We start from the raw sequence: 19,080 nt of genomic DNA, 5'->3' as shown, positions 1-19,080 counted from the left end.
AGGATTTCTTCTTACCTGCTTCTTATAAGAGCAGGATACGTTTTTACCAAGAAGTCGGAGATGTTCCTGTCCGTCAGGTCTTGTAGAATTTCCGAGCTGCGCTGTGTTCTCTGAGGTAAGGAGACACCCACATTAATTATCTTGGAACCTGAGGACTTACAAGCAGTTTGTGAAACTGCTTGTTCTCCTCCAAAAATTGTTTATGGATTCAGCTGCTGTGAAAATACTAAATAAAGTACTGGCATCTCCCTAGTTCTCACTTCAACGATGTGTAACTCATCTTTGATGCCTCTTTTTTTCTCCAATCCATTGACAAGACAGGATGGCATCACTCCAAAATAAATCTCCAATCCATCTGTGTTTCTCCAGCTCCAATACTGCCACCCTACCCAAGCCACCACCTAGACCACTAGAGAAACTTCCACACTGGTCTGCCTGATTCTGTCCTTTGTCTGCCGACTTCCGTTTTCCACCCAGCAGCCAGCTTGAGCCATAAAAATATAAACCCGAGCACCTCAGTCACCTTGCTTACTTATCCACTCCCATAAACCCTAGGATCAAATCTCGACTCACTACCAAGTCCCATGTGGCCGATGTGTGTGGCCCTGCCCCTCTCTGAGCTCACTTGCCACACTCCCCTCCCTGTCTCTCAGCGAGCACCTCTCTCTCCTGGCACAGCTTTGTGCTTGGCTGTTCACTCTGCCTGGGAACTCTACCTGACCCTCTCATGGCTTACTCAGTCCAAATTCTATTCCTCGGAGAACTGTTCCTGTTTCCAGTCACTCTATATTGTCACAGACTGTTGTGTTATCTTTATAGCTCTCATCTCCATCTGAGAATTTCCTCCTGATGGATCTGTTTATGTACGGTATCTGTCATCCCCCGTACGATATCATTTTGGTGAGAGCAAGGACTTTGCCTGATTTATGAGCTGTTGTGTCCCCAGCACCCAGAATAGTGAGTGGCATACAGTTGACACAGTCGATTTGTGACATTAATGAAAGAATTTGAATAGTGCCTTACAATTTACAACTTTCAAAATACATCTAGGACTGGAAGCTAAGTACATCGAAAGATTTGGGAAAATTCAAAGGTGCATGGGTTTGTCCGCCAGGTGGCAATATTACTGCAAATCTGGGAACACATTGCACTTAGTTTCTCTTACTAGCCAACTTCACAGGTCAGTCATGACCCTGGGTAAAAGCATTCACTCTGTCAAGGGTGCTGCCCAGAAGTAGTTGAGGGGATTTTGGTGGCATTACACGGCCATTATTGCGCACCATTCTTTCCTTTTTATACACTTTCTGTCTCCTCCCCTGTTTTCCCATTTGACTTGCCTCTTCTTTAATTCACTCTTTTCACCTTCTTTCTCTCCTGCCAGGAGGAGAGCTGGCATACTGAATGCTCCCTGTGTGTCGGGCACTATGTTAAATGCCCTGTATACATGATCTCACTTCATCCTGACACCCTTTGAGAGAAGAATTTTTAACTTAATTTACAGACAGAGAAACTGAGGTTCAGAACAGTTAGCTGACTTGCACTGACTGGGCTGCAAACTTGCAGGTGGGTGGCCCAGGGCCTAGGAGCTAAGTCTCCCTCTGTCTCCTCCCTGCTCTTTTCACTCAGTCACCTGCTTCTCAAGCTGAAAATGGCACTTAGAAGACCTGCCAAGCTCCCCTGGTGGAATCCAGGTTGGAACAATTGCTACTGGCTGGGATAGCTTACGATAAATTGTTTTATAAAAATTCTGCCTAATAAAATATTTGTGTAACCCTATTTCCACATATTCTGGAAGTCAGGGACAGAGTGCTTCCACCTCAGGACCCACCACATTCAAAGAATGTTAGAGCAGGGAGGGTCCCTAGAGACCATATTGCCCCACTTCCCAGATGAGAACAACTGATTGCCTCTGAATCAGGCCCACACCCTCTGGACTTATTCCAGGCTGAATAAGGACTGTGTTTGAGTGGCTAGGGTGAGCAGATGTGAATAAGAGTGTGGGTTTGTGAGTGTGTGTGTGAGAAAGAGAGAGAGAGAAAGATTGAGAGAGAATGAGAGATAGAGTGAGAGAGAGATTGAGAGAGAAAGAGTAAGAGAGAGTGAGAGAGACAGAGAAAGAAAGAGAGAAAGAGTGACAGAGAGAGAAAGAGAGAGCGAGAGAGAGAGCGTGCTGCTCCTGTGCATATTCATGGCATTCAGTTTTGCTCCAAGAGAAGGCATGTATAACAGTGAGGGAATGCAGAAGTGAAAGAAAATTGCAGCAGGAACTTTGGCTTGCCTGTTTCTAGAACTTTGGCTGTTACATTTTGTCCAGGGACCAAGGACCAACGCTACTGAAAATAAGTTTCTAAGCTGCACAGACAGCGTGGAAGTAAGGATTCGTTTAGGAAATGAAACACCGTGTAGGTAGGCTTGGCCTCCCCTCCCTCGCCCTGGCCAAGAGCTCAGGGTACAATATCACAGCCTTGATGTCCTGAGGCTGGAGGGTTTTGAGTGGAGGCAGCCACAGGGGCCCTGAGCACTGACAGCAAAGCAAACAAGCAAAGCTTCCTCTTGGGGCACAGAGGACTGAGACAAGCTCCTTGGGTCCTTCGTTTGGAATCCCTATGATGCAGCGAATAAGCTGTGATTCAAAGAGAGAATATATTGCTTAAGAAATATAAAGATACGGCTGGGCGCGGTGGCTCAAGCCTGTAATCCCAGCACTTTGGGAGGCCGAGATGGGCGGATCACAAGGTCAGGAGATCGAGACCATCCTGGCGAACACGGTGAAACCCCGTCTCTACTGAAAAATACAAAAAACTAGCCGGGCGAGGTGGCGGGCGCCTGTAGTCCCAGCTACTCAGGAGGCTGAGGCAGGAGAATGGTGTAAACCCGGGAGGCAGAGCTTGCAGTGAGCTGAGATCCAGCCACTGCACTCCAGCCTGGGCGACAGAGCGAGACTCCGTCTCAAAAAAAAAAAAAAAAAAAGAAATATAAAGATACCTGCTTTAGAATATAAAAAGAGCAGGGATTGGGTGTTCTTGGTATAACACCATTTATAAGCCAGATTGTGATAGGTGCGGTGGCAAAATCTAGTTGCTCCCATTATTTGCTCCTCCCTGCTGCCTTAGCCACAGGCTTTTTTCTTGGGTCTGTAAGTGGAAGTGCTATGTGGGAGCTTCAGAAAACCTTCCCTAAACATAGCACATGTGCACACTCTGCCCTCTGTTTTGCTTCATCCTTCTTCCATTCTGCTGCCTGGAAGACAGCTCCTGCCACATTGGCTGATGGGGCTGAGGCCGTTCAGTGTGGAGGAGAAACAGAATAGAACATCATGCACCACCCATGTAGACTTTTAGATGAGTGAGGAACAAGTTGTGTCTTGTTTTATCCACTGTTAGTTTGGGGTTGTCATCACTTGAGTTGAATCTAATTCTAAATAATTCCTTGCCCACATGATTTCATTAAATCCTCACAATAATATTAAGAAATAAGCAGTTATTCCCAATTCACAGGTGATAAAATTAAGGTTCAGAGAGGTCAAGTAGCCCACCCGGGGCTCTCCATGTCCCGTACCTGTGCTGTCCCACCACACTCACAGCCTCTTTGGGAACTGTTTATCCATTGACAAATCACTGGACAGGGCCGTCTAAGGCCCAGCCCTGGCAAGTCAACTGGGAAGCCCATTATCAACCAGGGACACAGCCTTCTTCAATGTCTCTAAATCCCCCAGGAGATGTTCACTGTAATCTGTTCTGGACTTTAGAACTCCCAGGACAGGGTGGTGCTCAGAGCCAAGATCACTAATGTCCCGGCAAAAGACAGACGCTGGTTGTACATGTATTTGTGTACATACCTGCAGATGTTAGAGACACAGCATATGGAAAGCTTCTTAATTAAGACTGTTAATAAGTGTGTAAATACATTTGCATTTGAATGTACATCATAGCATTGCTTATAATGGTGAAAACTAAAAAACCTAAGTGGCCAATAATGGGAGATCAGTTAATTTGAAGTAAATTTAGGCCAGGTGTGGTGGCTCACGCTTGTAATCCTAGCACTCTGGGAGGCAGAGGCAGGCAGATCACTTGAAGCCAGGAGTTCAAGACCAGCCTGGCCAACATGGTAAAATGCTGTCTCTACTAAAACTACCAAAAAAATTAGCCGGGCATGATGGTGCATGCCTGTAATCCCAGCTACTCGGGGGGCTGAGGCACAAGAATTGAACCTGGGAGGCAGAGGTTGCAGTGAGCCGAGATTGCACCACTGCACTCCAACCTGGGTGACAGAGCGAGACTGTTTCCAAACAAACAAACAAAAAGGAAATTCGAACAATGGGATAATAAACAGATATTAAAAATTATGCAGATTCTATTTATTGACATGGATGCATGTTCATAGTAAGTTATGCAGTAAATCAGATTTCAAGACAATATTTTGAATATAATCTGTTTGGGTGGCTGCAAACCAAACATTATTGGTGATTATATCCAAGTGATGATTTTTTTCCTTCTGACTTGCCTGTGTTTTCTAATTTTTATATAATGAGCACATATGACTTGTATAATTTTTTTAGTGCTTAAACACATTTTTCTCCTAGATTGAATAGGAAGTACCAGGTGGAAAATGAAGCTTTTGGTGAGTGGCTTCCTCCAGTTGGCAGCCACAGTGCCCTGTGGGGAGCCCCTCCCAGAGGGTGCAGGGAGTTTGGTTTAGTCCCCTACTCAACTGCCAGTTTGAAATGTTAGTTTGCGAGAGACTCAGGAGATACCAGGGACTCCTCCTAGTCCCCGTGTGGCAGGCAGACCCGGGGCCCTGTTGTTTGGGGGTCAGGTACCTGGGGGGGTGGGAGGCCCCCGGCGCCCTCGGGGCACTCTGGCAGCATGGTGAGCTTCTCCCTGGTGCTGCACCTGCAGGACGGCGAAGGGTTGGCCTCTGTCCATTTCTGCTTCTGGAACAGCTGGGTGATGTTGGGGGACACAGAAGGAGTCTTCCAGGGTGTTGAATTGCCACAAGGGTACTCCCTCATGGAAGACAAGAAAATATTCCACAATCAGCCCCAAAGTTGATGACAAATCCCTAGGCATAAGAAATAGTGCCCAACCCTTTCCTCCTCCTCTTTAGACCCAGGTCCTTTCTTATTCTCTTGGAGGCTGGTTTCTGCTCAAGCACTATCAAAACTTAGGGTTTTGTTGACGGACTAGGTGTGGGGCTGGGGAATAAACATCTCTAGCTTGTGGACCGTTCATCTCCCGTTTTTCTCCTAGCAGCTCTAGTTGTTGAGAGACACAGCAACCAAAAGAGGAATTTGAAATTAGTCTATTTTCGTCCTTATTGACAGTTTTGAAAAAGACGGAGTGAGAAAAGTTAAAACTATATTGAACTTTTAGGATTCCTGGTGGATGTCAACGGCCCTCGCTAACTCCCTTCTCCAGACTCATAACAATCACGGGGTACTGGCCACTATGTCACTCATGCCATTCAAGGCCCAATTACACAATAGCATAACCCCATTTCCCTCTCTCCCCGCTCAGAAGCCTTTCAAATAAGTTATGGGGAATCATCTGTCAACTCAACATAGAACTTCTACGCTGAGAAATATAGAGCTGTCCAGTGATGCGGGGGCTTCCTAGGAGGCAGTGAATGCCCCCGCACACAAGTATGGAAGGAGAGGTGGGGGGGGGGGGGTGCTGGTCAGAGATATGGAAGTGACCAGAGGAGCAGGATTGAGTGGGGTCTCCCCAACGCCTGCCATCCTGAACCTCACTGTTGGGTCCTCCCAGGGGAGCTAGTCTTGTTAGGACAGGGGCGCGTAGGGACTTACGGAAGCCACCCTTCCTTCAGGCAGCGATTGCCAAAGCCTGGCTTATTCAGGAGGACGTCTGCAAGTACCGTGAGCTGCTCACTGCCCGGCTCATCCATGCTAGATAGAGTGAGACATGTGACTGGGACAGAGCAGACACGTGCCAACAACATGCAACTCAGAGCCTTTACTGGATAGCTGCTGTGTGCCAGGTATGTATTGGAGGCACTGAATGCTGCCTTGGGATGGCGCTAGCTCTCCTGGGAGTGTGGTACGCTGCCCAAACACTCGCAGTGGTCTGATGGCATGTCACCTATACCTCAAAAAGATGGCGCTTCAACCCACTCACCCAAGCTTTGCATTCCTTTCCCCACTCGTCCTTCCCAAGCAGTCCCGCCTGCCTGTCCACTGGGATCACCTTTCCAAGCAGTGGCAGATACATTAAGTTCCTTTCTGCAGGGAGCCCCAAGACCCCTCCCTCATTGGTGAAGGTCCCAGTGAAGTGGGAAGGTCAGGGCCCTTTCAAGCAGTGTGTGACCCAGGCGCCCCAAACCCACGGAGGAGAATGGTGACTCCGAGTCTGCGCACCTGAAGAAGGTGTACTGCTGCCCGTACATCCAGGGGTGAAGGGTCAAGGCAGGGTATTCGCCAAAAGGAGGGATAATGATGGAAAGCATCAGAGCCAAAAACACAAAAGTGGCTGGGAGCACGATCTGTGGGAGAATAGACGTGGAATAAACACGACTGTGGCATGGAGACGTCAGGTGCTTGTGCACACACATCTTCATTCTTTTAAACATTTATCCTGCAGCCTCCTAATCAGCCCCTGGTGGAGAGGGTCGGGCTTCTGGGAGAACATAATAGGCAGGGTGTGCAAAGGTAAGACGTGCAGAAGAAAACAGAATGTTCTGGTGGCCACTGAAGAATCTGAATGAGCCCAGTGTTCAGCCAGACGTCGAAGGGCAGTTCAAAGAGCGAGTCATGAGACTCGCTGTTCTTTGAACCACAGCTTCTTTTTCTAAATTAAAAAAAAAATTAAAAGAAAAAAGAGGACAATGACTTTGATATGTAGGGTCACTGCAACAACGAATGAAAACCTGACTTTACCTGTCACCATAAAAATAAAAACAATATTAACATTTTCACTGTTATTCTATTTTCTTTGCTAAAGGAGGTTCAACTTACAAAGAAGATTCATGTTACCAAGAATCAAAATAAGGGTTTGGAAAGCGGGAAACAAAGCCGGCAGAATCTAAAGAGGGTGCTCCTTGCTGAATTAGAACCCATGTGTGCAGGAACACTCAGGAGAGGAGGGGAAGGCTGGGAGGGGAGCCACTGAGCTCAGCTAAACACCGACTGACAACAGTACCTGTGCCAGGAAGTCTTTGTGGCTGCGGATGGTGTGTTGGAATCGCTTGACCAGCAGCGCCTGCACGTGCTGGAGGACCAGCTGTGCCCCTGTGTTGAGCTGTGGGCCTGGGCACTCTGGCCCTGGGGGAGGCTGGCCCTCTGGGTGAGCAGCTGGAGCCCCAGGGGAGCAGACATTGGAGTCCTGGGGTGTCTGTCCGGCCTTCTCTCTGGGACCCAAGCAGGGGTGTCGGGGGTTGACGTTTTCTCTTTTCTGCTGAGCGCCACCTGTTTTGGGAGATTGAATTAATAATTTGGAAAATGCCTATAAGGTCTGGATCTCTAATGCCATTTTTTTTCCTTACAGCATTGATTTTTCTCTTCATTTAAGTCAGCAATGAAATACCAGGCTGGTAGCTTAATCATCTTTATAAAAGTCTACTTTCCAGTGTAAATTACTTATGCAGAGAAATTATATAGATTCACCTGAAATTGCCTTAAAATTCTCTATGAACATTAAAGAGAACGAAATAGCTCTAAAAGCATTGACATGGAGAGGTTTAAAATACGTAACTTAGTTAATAAAAAAAACAAAACTGGCTGGGCACGGTGGCTCATACCTGTAATCCCAGCACTTCGGGACCTGAGGCGGGTGCATCATTTGAGGTCAGGAGTTCGAGACCAGCTTGACCTACATAGTGAAACCCCCTCTCTACAAAAATACAAAAATTAGCCAGGCATGGTGGCAGGCACCTGTAATCCTAGCTACTCAGGAGGCTGAGGCAGGAGAATCACCTGAACCCAGGAGGCAGAGGTTACACGAGCTGAGACTGCACCACTGCACTCCAGCCTGGGTAACAGAGCAAGACTCCCTCTCAAACAGCACAGCACAAAACAAAACAAACACACAAAAAAACGAAGGTGCAGGTCAATATGTGTAATACACTCACATTTATGTTTAAAATTCATGTAGCGTACACAAAGAAAAACTGACGTCTTATGTACACACACACACATAACTGTAAAACTCTGGAAGAATGCCCACCGACTGTCAGCAGAAGCTCTCCCTGGGGAGGCAGAGTTGGATAGAAAGGGGGGAGGAAGTGAGAAGCAAGACTTTAGCCTTTTGTGTATTATATGAAGTTTTAAACAACAAAATACATTCACCTATTACCTATGTACTTAAACAAATGAAAAATCAGAGTCAATGTGGTTCTTTCTGAATTCTTAGAGAATACTGAGAAGTAGTAGAAAAATTAAAGAACTAAGAGTTTGGGGACTGAGGTTTGAATATGAATTCTTACAAGATACATAAATTTGGGGAAGTGACTCAATCTGCCTAAATCTTAGTTTTCTCAGACTCCTCATCTGTAAAATGAAAGTGAGGTTAGGCATGGTGGCTCATGCCTGTAATCCCAGCACTTTGGGAGGCCAAGCTGAGAGGATTGCTTGAGCCCAGGAGTTTCAGATCAGCCTGTACAACATAGGGAGACCCCGTCTCCACAAACAATTAAAAAAGGAATTAGCCAGGCATGGTGGCGTGGGCCTGTAGTCCCAGCTACTTGGGAGGTGGAGGTGGGAGGACCCCTTGGCCCAGGAGGTCAAGGCTGCAGTGAGCTATGATTGGGCCACTGTACTCCAGCCTGGGTGACAGAGTGGAACCCTATCTCAAAAAAAAAAAAAAAAAAGAACATTTCACAGGATTGTTTTGAAAATTAAATGAGATAACACATGGGAGCATGCTCTAGAAACCATTGCAAATTGTCGGTTATGTTGAAGCTATAGTTTATAGTCACTGATTAATGCTCATTTGCCAAACAACTATTGCTGGACACAGAGAGCCTAGAGTACTCTTCATTGGTCCCTAGCTGCTTTCTTAACCCTCCTCAAGCCCCCTGGGACAAGGACAGTTGTAAAGTGAATTGGGTCAGCTCAGTCATCCTTTCAACTACATTTACCTATGATGTGCCAGGCCTGGGAATGCGAAGGCCGGGTGGCAGCCCCAGCCCTGGTACCTGCACTCAGAGGGGCGAAGTTCTGCTGGTTCTCGGTGCCAGAGCCCCAGTTCTACCAGCTCCTTCTCCTGATCTGGGCTCAGATTTGATGTCTGCTATGGCTGGCCCTCCCTCTGGGAGGATCCCTGCTGCCCCTCCTTTTTGCTGGCTGATATCATCTCAAACCTCTGAGCTTTGATCTCTCCCCGAAGGCTCCATCCTGACTGGAGCCCACTGACATGGCCAGAGCTAAGGGTTCCAGGCCTATTCAGAATCGCCAGTTTGTCCCTGGTTATCTGCTGCTTTCTAGTTACTGACTGTGAGCCACCCCTTCAGAAGAGGCATCGCCCCTTGTTGGAGGCTGCACAAATGTTTCTGATGATTAGGCATAATTGAAACCTGTCAGTAACAATATGAACCTGTGATCAATTAAGCAGCTGACCAATCGTTACCTCCTGCTCCTTGCTCTTGTTACCCAATAAATAACGAAGGGCTGCAGAAGCTTAGGGGGCTGCCTTTACTCACTAGAAGCAGGAAGCCCTTTTCTTCTTCTCTTCTTCCCGATGCTAGCCTGTCCTTAAAATAGTTACTTTGGTTTTTTGTTGTCATTTCTATGTTCATCCCTTCGTTCAGTCTTGTAATGATGTTCTCAGGCAGTAAGAGTAGTAACTGCTGTAATGACGGTCTCAAGTAGTAACCGTGGCAGTCAGCCACAGACCCTGTCCATGCCACGCAATGTGTGACCCCAATGCACAGCTACAAGTTCCTTTAAACTCTGGAGACAAGGTCAGAAAGTGACATCCTCTAGGACTGAGCTAATTCAAAATAAATGTACTTAGCCATCCAAAAAGTGGCTGAGTGTGTGGCATTGAGCATCCCAGATTTGAGAGCCAAGACCAGAGAGTGAGGCCCAGCAGCCTGGGTGACTTTAGGCAAACCCTCCAACCTGTGAGCTCAGTTCGCCCAGACACGGCAGATCCCTGCCCGACCTGCTTCATGAGATTACAGTGATAATCAGATAAGACAGTGGATGTTAAGTGCTTTGAGGTAAAAGATGGTTTGTAAACCTTGAGTCTAGAGTTGCTAATTTTTAATCAGCGATCGTATACTGTTTTATAACTTGGCAAGCATCAACTCATTTAATCCTCTCAACAATGCTACAAGTAGATGCTATTATCATCTCCATTTTGCAGATGGGGAAACAGGTACAAAGAGGCTAAGTACTTACCCAAAGCCAGTAAGTTTGCAAATTATGAAGTTCAGGTTTGATGTTTGGTCGGCCTCACTCCAGAAGCTACACTCTTACCCACTCCCCTTGACTATATCTTTGGAATATCCTGTTCTACGCTTATGCTGACTAAACAGTCCTCTGATGTATAATTTATTCTGAGAGGGCCTATTTATCAAGAAGAAATATTCGGCACAGGTACAAGGCCCTAACTCTTGAATCCAGCAAAGCTTCTGATATAAATTAGCATATTTTCATTCTGGTCTTGGTTAACATAAGTCTTTGACTTTGGGTGAGCTGAGATTATTCAACTTCTGTGTCAGCAGAGCTTGAAAGAAACTTGGGCTATGTGGCGAACTGCTCCTGCCCCCTGGAGAGAACTGCTGCCTGCTCCACCCCCACTCTGCCAGGATGACTACATCTTTTGGCCCACCACGTGACGTACTGGGATGGGTTGAAGCCTATCCGGGCTGGTATATGTGTCCATTGGTAGTTCTAGGCATAGTAGATAGATGTTTGGGATCACTTATGAAGAAAGATGAAAACCAAGTTATCTTAAGAGCTGATTCCAGAATCCCCATAAAGAGGAAACACTCCAACAGGAAAACATTGAAATATGCCACACTGAGAAGAAGGAGGTAACTCGTGGTTTAGGAGGTGTTAGGAACCCAGGGGCTGCAAAGGAAAATCACTGCAAAGCTTTGCCTGCACCAGGGGAGGATTTTACAGTGTGGATGGACGCCTCGTGCTCTATCAGAAGTAGTTTCTGTTTGTGTGGTAGGTAACCCTGTCACATGTCTGTCTCCCCACCCTCCACCCTCTACCGTAAACTCTGCTACACTCACAGATGCTTTGTGTGGCTATGGGTTTGGTAAAAGTTTATGGAAGGAGCTAGTTGGTGCCCAGGCTGACACATGTAGAAGGGAGACTTCTAGAATCCACAGGAATTTTGGTCCCCATGTTTTCAAAGCCCATAGACCACTAAATAAGGGTTTAAAATGATTTTATGTTGATCTCAAAGGGTCCAGGAGACTGGCATCTGAGTTGTGTTTAATAAACGCTAAGGACTCTGCCAGCTGTCACTCATGCAGACAGGGATGGATCAGAGACCTGCTGGAGATGACAGGAGGAGATGACGATGACGTGGCAGGAACAAGGGACTGGGGACCCAGCATGAGAAGCTGAGGGATGGAGCTACCAAGCTGACCTCCATAAGAATCCTCATTCATCCAAAGTGTCCCCACCCAGACCTAACTCAGTCTGTTATTCCTTTGTCACTCAAAGCCATCTAGGATGCAAAGTGCCTACTACTGGGGAGTCAGATACTATGGAGGAGTATTTGCTTGCTTTGTTGTTTCATGACTTTTTCCTTAGATTTTTTTTTTTTTTTTTTTGAGACGGATTTTGCTCTTGTCACCCAGGCTGCAGTGTAGTGGCACAATCTCTGCTCACTGCGACCTCTGCCTCCCAGGTTCAAGCGATTCTCCTGTCTCAGCCTCCTGAGTAGCTGGGATTACAGGTGTGCGCCACCATGCCCGGCTAACTTTTGTATTTTTAGTAGAGACGGAGTTTCACCATGTTGGCCAGGCTGGTCTTGAACTCAGGTGATCCATCTGCATCAGCCTCTCAAATTGCTGGGATTACAGGCATGAGCCACCGCACCCAGCCCCTTAGACTTTCAAGATAGAACTTGGGAGGGGGGAGAGGAAGGGGACAAGCCACAGTCTCCAGCACCATACCCGCAAACAGAGGTCCTGAATCAGAATCCTCCGTGACCTTCAGAAAAATCTGTCAAGAAGAAAAAAGAGAGAATTTTATTTAGTCATTCCTACTCTCAGAAAAATCTAACCCAAGCTCCGTTTTGTTGGGTATTGCTTCATAATGGGAAGAAAACCCATTATGACTCTTTATCTAAGAACATCGTCTTCCATAAATGCAAAAACGTAAGCACACAGTAACCACAACTACATAAAATATGTATGCATACAGAGAAGTGGGAAGTATGCCAAAAATAAAGATAGTTGCTATGCTTGGGTGGGGAATGATGGCTTTTTGCTTTTACACAACTTTGTTCTAAAGTTAGACTTTTTCAAAGAACCGCCACTTCTGGCACTTGACAGAAACCAGCTGGAATCTCTACTTTACCTCTTCCAGGGGAGTGTCAGAAATTCCAAAACTGCTGAGACCAAGGTCAGCCAGCGTTTCCTCCAGCTCTCTGAAAAGGCTAGCATATGCTCTGTGCTTGAAATTCTTATTTGGAAGAAGGAAGATAAGTTCTTGACCAATGCACTCCACCAGCTTTGCCTCTGGAACATGGTGGAGCACTACATCCATCAGCTCATTTACATCCCCTAGGACAAGAAAAAAGACTGATACCAGCTCTGTTTTCCAGAACCTGGAAGATGGTAAGGTTACCCAGGTTTCCTACTTCTCTCCACCTCCCCTTTGAGGAAGAGGCATTTTGTATCTTGGCAGCGACTCTTTCAGAGGACTGATGCTCCATCAAGTCTGTTTTTAGCTTAGTTGGCCCTGAGATCACCATTGAGAGGCAGAGGGAAATGGAAGCAGAGTCCTCCCCACTAGCCAGCTGTGCAACCTGGGGGCGAGGCGGGGGGTGCAGTCATGCAACTTTCCTGTGCCAGTTCCTCCTCTGTTCAACCAAACGTTCTGTCCCCTCAAGCTATGTTACATTGGGTGGGTCACACTCGAGTTTCCTCATCTGTGAAAAGGGGAAAATAATGGTATCCACTTCATTGTTGTTTTTGAGGACCAGATGAGTTAAACTGCACAAAGCAGTTAGAGAAACACCTGGCACCTAGGTGAGTGCTGGCTGCTATTGTTGTCATTTACATCATCTCGGTAAGAAATATCTTAGTCATGGTCGTTTTTCATTCTCCTTCACTGAAAACTTGAGGGCTAATTCAAAGTTGTTTTCATTTTTCTGGTCTGTCCTCAGCTATGGGGGACTTGCCCAAGACACAAACCTGGAACCGGTGACCAAGCTGAGTGAGAAGCACCTTCCCTAAATCACACACCCGTGCCTGCTTTAACTTCTCAGAAGACCGCACAGTTTCTCTTGGGATTGCACCTGCCTCCACAAACAAAACTGAATCCTCAGCTCACAGGAAATGCAGAGGGGGGTTGAGAAGCCATGGGGAGAAGCTGGGGGAGGGGGTAGGATATGGGGTGCGTGTCATGGACCGTGAACAAGTGTCAGGTATCAACTGTTTATCTGACACATGTATGCACTCGGAATTGAATTTTGTGTACAAGTGTGTATTACTTTAAAATTAACAATCTAACTGTAAAAACCTCACTTGCATACACTTGAAGAGAGAGTTCTCTCACACATTGTCTTGAGAGGCAGGTCAAAGGGAGAGGGATTCCAGGACTCAAAACACAACTCTCAGAAAGCAGCTCTCAGACTTGAGGACACCCAGTAGGTTCTTTTCTTTAATTGTTGTTTAAAAAATGATCCATATGAAGGGATTTCATGGCTTCCAACCAAAATCCTTCTGCCTAGCTGGATTGGAAGTCTTGCTTTATGTCAAATCTGCAAGTTGGACTTGATTGTCTTTAGCTCTGGGATGACTTCATACGGAGGCTGGAGAGTCCTTTACGTTAAGGAAGCAGCTCTGCCCTAATCGCTCTCCAGGGGTCATATTCATTGTTCTCTTAGGAAGGAAGTTGAACCCAAAGCTGCTGGATTCCCAGGAATTGTGTCTTAGGCATGTGTCAGCCTTTCCAGAAGTAGCTCTGTAGGTCAGCAGGGCTTTGGGCATCTGGGAGGGAGGTCCGTGAGTGTGTGTGTGGTGTGTGGGTGTGTTTGAGTGAAAAGACTTTCAAGGAGCTAACTGAGGATTAAATGATTTTCCCTGTCTTATTTGAGGCCTAACTATGGACTGCATTTCCCACCATTCATGGCATCCCGATTCTATACAAAGAAAATCTTCATTTAGAAATAAAGTAATTGAAAGAAAAAAAAGAATCATTCAGCCACTCAGGCCTTGTTTCCAACCCAGTTTTGGCAAATCACAGTAACTTAACATATTAGTATTAATTTAAAACAAATATAAACTTCTTGACCAAGATTCAGAGAGTGGGGCGATAGATAACCACAGGAAGGCAGGCTAGGAGGAAGACCCAGAAGTGTCATCCTAAAAAGACGTTTTCTGTTCCTCACAGGGTCTCTCAGTGTAAAGAGAAGGCAGGTGCATGAATTGTGACGACGGCTCTCCGGGCACGTTCCCTCCAGTTGTAATGATCGGACGACACAAATATTGTCTGGTTCTCTTGCTTCACCAGACTTCAGTCAGTAAATTCTTAACATTTAGAAAAAGTTTGTGCTAAATAGAAAAATTTGCTTTTTCTTTGAAAAGCAGATACTTTCCCCATTCATTAACTTGTATCAGTACATAAGTTTAGTTTTGCTCCTGTGTGGGAATCTGCTTCTCACATGTTCTCTCACATAGAGAGGGGATAGCCTCTCTACTGCAGCTCCCTGGAGATGCGGGAACCCCTGAGAGCTTCAGTGCATCCTAATTAAAGGGAGACTCACTGGGAAGTTGGGAAGCTGAGGGGAGAATCAGGAGTGTAATAGGAGTGTATGCTATTTCCAGACTTGCCATCCACACATGCAATCTGACTCCACAAGTTCACTGGAAGAGCCGTGCATCACCATGCTTCCACTAGAGGGCGCGATGTCACACATGTAGAAGAAGCTCTCCCCAGACTAAGGAATGTGGCCTGGAGCCAGGGCAGGCAGATCCCAGGAATGAAGGCTTACTAAGGGTAAGAGCAGAGTGTATTCCTAATTAAAGGGAGAGGGCCCTTAGGTGCATGACTTTTAAAATCTCTTTGGGAATGAAGGAAGGTGGACGAGGAGAAAGAAGCTCAAAGCGAAAGAACAACTGCGTGACCTTGAGAAGTACACAGTGTTCTCTTTGCTCCCATTAAAATGCATCACAACAGGACACACCCAGCAATAGTGGGAGATGGCTGCCAGACAGGAACCCAAGTATGGCCCATCCAGTCCTTACCATCCAGGACTTGTTCTGGAGTTAGGTCATCGACGTGGGCTGGACAAGTGGTGGAGAAACTCTTAGACGCGCAGCTGCAGGTCCCCTGCAACAGACAGATGGACGGGATGACTGACAAGATACACATCCCTTCAGTGACAGCCTCTCCCTGATGCTGGCTGCTGTCACTGCCTGCTTTATTTATTTCTCACTGCCAAGTGTAGTCAACACATTTTTTTTCTTCACTGTTTAATCTGTTAATTCATCTGAGCGTTCTGAGGGTGTAGTCGCTTGATTTTATCCTAGAGTATGTGAGTCACGCACAGAGAGCAGCAGAACCTCCAAGGGTCCCTTTGGCTTGTCTTCAATGATGTGGCAGCTGTAGGTTCTGCCTGTGGGAGACATTCTGCGCCTCCCTCGCTGTGGGTGGAAACAGGAAACCCAGCAGCAGCCAGACACTTAAACCAGAGGCATAAATAATGTTGCCATATCATATTCGTGACCATTTGAATGTGAGCGATGCCTGTTCTTAAGAAGCCCAGAGCACATTTATAATACTTTATCTCATTTATCTTCACATCCCTAAGAAGCAGAAGCAGAGGTCATCAGCTTCATTTTCCATGTGAAGAAGAAAAAATAAATAAAAAAAAATAAGGAGGGCCTTTCAGCCAGAACCGCCATCTTCCAGTAATTCGCCAAAATGACGAACACAAAGGGAAAGAGGAGAGGCAGCCGATATATGTTCTCTAGGCCTTTTAGAAAACATGGAGTTGTTCCTTTGGCCACGTATATGTGAATCTATAAGAAAGGTGTAGACATCAAGGGAATGGGTACTGTTCAAAAAGGAATGCCCCACAAGTGTTACCATGGCAAAACTGGAAGAGTCTACAATGTTACCCAGCATGCTGTTGGCATTGTTGTAAACAAACAAGTTAAGGGCAAGATTCTTGCCAAGAGAATTAATGTGCGTATTGAGCACATTAAGCACTCTAAGAGCCGAGATGGCTTCCTGAAACGCGTGAAGGAAAATGGTCAGAAAAAGAAAGAAGCCAAAGAGAAAGGTACCTGGGTTCAACTGAAGCGCCAGCCTGCTCCACCCAGAGAAGCACACTTTGTGAGAACCAATGGGAAGGAGCCTGAGCTGCTGGAACCTATTCCCTATGAATTCATGGCATAATAGGTGTTAAAAAAAGACCTCTGGACTGGAAAAAAAATAATTTGCTTAGGATGACACAGTTTGTCCACTTGGCAGCACAGACATAAAACTAGGTCTCCTGATGTGCTGAAGTGGTCTCCGTTGGTTGGTATTTTTTGGCTTCATCATTTTTATGTTAAAGCACCCAAGGAGGCCTCCTCTTAGCCTTCACTTACCACTGAAATTCAGGTTTAATTAGGGAATATGAATGTTGAAATGAAAAAAGAACGAAGCTTAACCAATTGCTCTTAAAACAGCCTAACCTTACAAAATAAGACACTCACTTCTATGTTGCACCAAACCACATCTGAAGCTTGGGATCCTGGTGTGTAATCTGGCATGTAATAATTGCAGACCATTTAAAGCTAGTTGTTTCATTTTGGCTAAAGCATCTCTGTAGGAGGAGGCTTCAGAATATGTTCATCGAAATCTTCTGCAAATGGTCCCAGAACAAAGACACCGATTCTGATGACGAAAGCCTGTGTGAGTAGCCCTGTCTGGAGTGGCAGCCCGGTGCTGTGCGCTCCTTCTCACCAGGCCAGGGTCCTTCCCTGGGCAGACACCTACCTCACTGCCTTTCCTTTGGCTCTGGATGTTTTTCATCTTGCGCACCAAGGTTAAGTACAAGCCCGTGCCAAAGCAGTTCTTCAGGAAAAGCGGGGTGCCTGAGCAGTAGAGCCTTCCCTGGGCAATGATGGCAATGCGATCCCCAAGGAGGTCGGCCTCATCCATATGGTGAGTTGACATGATGATGGTTCTGCCTGCAAGGTAGGGGCCAGGGCAATCACCAGCCCTGCCCTGGGTTAGGTGTGGTTGGTAAAGGGTGTACAGCAATTTCCTGGCTACATAGTTGCAAAAATCAGGAATTAAGTAAAAAAAATCCAAGGGAACTAATTCAGCAGCAAATTCCAGGATATTAGGACAATAATAACTAACATTTCATAGCATCCTACATACTGTAAGGCATTGCCACACACAGTGTCTCTGCATCCAGCATAGGATCTGATTCAAATAACTCTCCATATTAGGGGCTTATGTATTATGGTCAGCATCTAGTGAGTTTCATACGTACATTTTCTGGATCATTAAGCTTTGCATTTATAATCTTCATAAAGAACACACACGTGCATACTCTCCCTAACTGGAGATGTCATTAAAAGGAAACAGCAGGCCAGATGCGGTGGCTCACGCCTGTAATCCCAGCACTTTGGGAGGCCGAGGTGGGCAGATCATCTGAGGTCAGGAGATCAAGACCATCCTGGCTAACACGGTGAAACCCCATCTCTACTAAAAATACAAAAACCATTAGCCAGGCGTGGTGGCAGGTGCCTGTAGTCCCAGCTACTCGGGAGGCTGAGGCAGGAGAATGGTGTGAACCTGAGAGGCGGAGCTTGCAGTGAGTGGAGATCACACCACTGCACTCCAGCCTGGGCGACAGAGTGAGGCTCTGTCTCACAAAAAAAAAAAAAAAAAAAAAAAAAAAAAAAAAAAAATTAGAAGAAAACAGCAATGAGGATTCCAGAATGACAAACCCTCAGAGAAAGGCACAGGGCAATGCTGTGTGAGTAGAGTGAGGGGGAAAGCTCTGGCTCAATCATGGGGTTGAACCATGCTGTTAACCTCTATGGGCACTCAGCTCTGCCTGCTGTGTCTTCCAATCTGAGCCCCTTGTCTAAGAGGTGCCATGACAGAGGAGCCACTTCCATCTGCGGCCATCCTCTGGAGCACTGAATGCCCAGCAGGTCACCTTCGCACTGGTCCTGAGTGGTCATCTGACAGCTATGGAGCTTCTAGGTATGTTTGCAGGTGACCTGGATCCCCATGGTCAGAGAGGACTTTCACCTAGAGTAGCATCCATCATTTCAGACAGAAGGGCTGCAGGTCGAGAGAATTTTCTAAAATATTTTGGGAAGTAGGTAGCCTCACCAATGACTCCCTGTTTATATTTTTAAAAACCTCAGGAGGCTTTAGCTGGAACTTAGATTCACCAAGTCACTGACAAACTCCCTTCTAAGTGTAGCCATGGTGGTTCCTGGACTCAGCTATGCCAGGTGAGAGAGTGGGGACCACAGGTAGAGCCACAGTGAGAGCCCAGGAGACTGAGCAGTGGCTGTTACCTGAGCGATACTTCAGGAGCAGGTCCCAGATCGAGCGTCTTGAGTAAGGGTCCACCCCAGAGGTGGGTTCGTCCAGAATCACCACCTTGGCATCTCCCACAAAGGCAATGGCGACTGACAGCTTTCTCTGCATGCCACCTGGAGGCACAAGAAAGATGGGAGAGTTAAGGGGCTGTGGAGGGTGGGGATGAGAAAGGCCCAGGGCCAGTGGCATTGTGGGGGCACCCTAATCCAGCAGCGGTTTGATGCTGCCTCTTAGATGTTCATAGCGTTCAAAGCCTAATACTGTTGAGGCTTTGTAAATGCAGAAAGGGCAACCATCACCTCCTTGGATCAGAGCCTTTGAAGACTGTTCAAACACATCAACCTCAGGACAAATAAAACCCAGGCTGCGGT

General features: G+C 46.5%; 1 protein-coding gene and 1 pseudogene across 1 annotated transcript in view; one reads left to right on the top strand and one right to left on the bottom strand.

The window, feature by feature from the left end:
* ABCA4 (ATP binding cassette subfamily A member 4) overlaps window positions 1-19,080 on the bottom strand; it is a 129,910-nt gene that overhangs the window by 32,941 nt on the left and 77,889 nt on the right. The window contains exons 22-31 of the mRNA XM_007977907.3: window positions 18,685-18,822; window positions 17,135-17,328; window positions 15,394-15,478; window positions 12,500-12,705; window positions 12,094-12,142; window positions 7,155-7,420; window positions 6,374-6,498; window positions 5,807-5,905; window positions 4,820-5,006; window positions 16-110 (exon numbers count right to left, since the gene is read on the bottom strand). Coding sequence (XP_007976098.3) covers window positions 16-110; window positions 4,820-5,006; window positions 5,807-5,905; window positions 6,374-6,498; window positions 7,155-7,420; window positions 12,094-12,142; window positions 12,500-12,705; window positions 15,394-15,478; window positions 17,135-17,328; window positions 18,685-18,822 — 1,444 coding nt within the window. The remainder of the gene's footprint in view (window positions 1-15; window positions 111-4,819; window positions 5,007-5,806; window positions 5,906-6,373; window positions 6,499-7,154; window positions 7,421-12,093; window positions 12,143-12,499; window positions 12,706-15,393; window positions 15,479-17,134; window positions 17,329-18,684; window positions 18,823-19,080) is intronic.
* Window positions 16,032-16,583, top strand: LOC103224410 (large ribosomal subunit protein eL21-like; annotated as a pseudogene).

Source organism: Chlorocebus sabaeus, chromosome 20, assembly GCF_047675955.1.
Source record: "Chlorocebus sabaeus isolate Y175 chromosome 20, mChlSab1.0.hap1, whole genome shotgun sequence".
In the NCBI taxonomy this organism is placed as follows: Eukaryota; Metazoa; Chordata; class Mammalia; order Primates; family Cercopithecidae; genus Chlorocebus; species Chlorocebus sabaeus.
The sequence above is the reverse complement of the archived record's forward strand: the minus strand, read 5'-3'. Positions and strand labels throughout refer to the sequence as shown.